The sequence below is a fragment of the Mizuhopecten yessoensis genome, unplaced genomic scaffold, assembly GCF_002113885.1.
Source record: "Mizuhopecten yessoensis strain PY_sf001 unplaced genomic scaffold, ASM211388v2 scaffold3253, whole genome shotgun sequence".
NCBI classification, from domain to species: Eukaryota; Metazoa; Mollusca; class Bivalvia; order Pectinida; family Pectinidae; genus Mizuhopecten; species Mizuhopecten yessoensis.
The window spans coordinates 18,273-19,968 of NW_018404952.1; the positions used below are offsets into that span (position 1 = coordinate 18,273).

The following is a 1,696-nucleotide window of genomic DNA, read 5'->3' on the forward strand; positions in this document are numbered from 1 at the left end:
TGTTACCGGAAAGGTCCCGTGTACTCTAGTTGTCCCCACTTTACCATTACTGGTAATATCAGGGAAGTCACACAGTAACTGTTGAGACAATACTATACATAAATCGGGGAAGAGATGAACTTTTAGATAAAAAAGTCATCTATATTCTTATATGGCATGTCAAATGTACATGCATTATTTTAAACTTAAAAGAACAATTTTTGAACTCAATTAAAATTCAGAACTCAAACATAAAATAAATGATGTTTTTCAAATTTTGATATGCTGTGTTCGTTGAAATCATTCTCTATTGTGAGCTGTTTTTACATTTTATTAATTAATTACGGTTTTGTGTAGTGGAAAAATATCAGTTTTCAATTACGTATACATAGTTTCCAGTATAATTCTTTTTCGGCTTAAGCAAGGACTTTAAAAAATCGAGTAATGAATATAAATTTATGCAAGTATAAATATCAAGGTTCGGCTATTCAAACTCTAATCAACCAGATAATGCAATATTTGTAATTTCCAAGTCGACATTGTTGATAATTATTAATATGAAAGAAATAAGTTTGTATTTCTTATCTTTATATGACAATTTTGAATACTCATATATGCAACTTTAGTTGAAATTTGAGACACATATATGCCGTATAAAAGTTATGCACTAACGAATAGTTTAATTCTAATCAGCCGTTGTTGAACTGCACTCGCACTGGATTGACTTTGAAATTTTCTTTTCTCGACAATTTATAGGTGATATACAATATATTTGTTATGCATTTGATAATTCTTGTTTCCGTCTGTGATAACCTTTACTATATTGTACATACTTTCAGATTCGTTAGCACTTCCGATCAAGGACTCGAACCTCGGTCACCATGGCGAAAGGCCAGTGCGTTATAGTTCCAATGCGCCACCCGACCACGTTTCTCTGATTGTACGTAGCGGTCAACAGTATTATTATGTATATAATGTTATTTGTTTCAGCGTCTCTAACCATAGAGTTGTTAGTGTGTGTTTAAGTATTTGGAGTTTTAAGTTATGGCGAATTTCACCAACTATTTAAATCACTTAATATCTTCGCATACTCAGCTAATATGACCAATTACGCTGTTCCTATTAAATGGGTAGTTTCCTTAAATTAAACTGGAACCGTAACATTTTGATAGCTAAAATTTTGTAAATTTTCCAAACTTCTAGTATGCATCCGATTGAAAAAGAATATCCTGACAGAAGGGGTTCAGCCTTTTATTATGCCGGATACTGGCAAGGGATTCTATTAGGTTTTAAGTGAGACAATCATTGTGTTAGTAAAGTCGGTCAACTGATTGAAGAAAGGGGGATTGAGACCGGGGCCTGGGATGAAGACCTTGCTTGCGATCTTTAGGTCTGGAATGGGGGTGGGGATGGGGTTTTGGGGATCTTTAGCTCTGGGATGGGGATGGGGATGGGATGGGGGATCCTCAGCTCTGGGATGGGAGTTGATTGGGTTGGGGGAGGTTAAGCTCTGGGATGGGAGTTGGTATGGGGTTTGGGGAGGTTCCGCTCTGGGATTGGAGTGGGGATGGGGTTGGGGGATCTTCAGCTCCAGGATGGGAGTGAAGATGGGGTTGAGGGAGGTTCAGCTCTGTTTTTTTGGTAGGGTTGGGGAAGGGGGATCTACAGCTATAGGGGTGGGGATTAGGTTCGGGGATCTTCAGCTCTAGGATGGGGG

General features: G+C 37.8%; 1 protein-coding gene across 1 annotated transcript in view; it reads left to right on the top strand.

Annotated features, from left to right (window-relative positions):
* Positions 1-1,546: 1,546 nt before the first annotated feature.
* The window catches only part of LOC110447261 (heterogeneous nuclear ribonucleoprotein A1-like), a 1,473-nt gene continuing 1,323 nt past the window's right edge, over positions 1,547-1,696 (top strand). The window contains exon 1 of the mRNA XM_021492834.1: positions 1,547-1,620. Coding sequence (XP_021348509.1) covers positions 1,547-1,620 — 74 coding nt within the window. The remainder of the gene's footprint in view (positions 1,621-1,696) is intronic.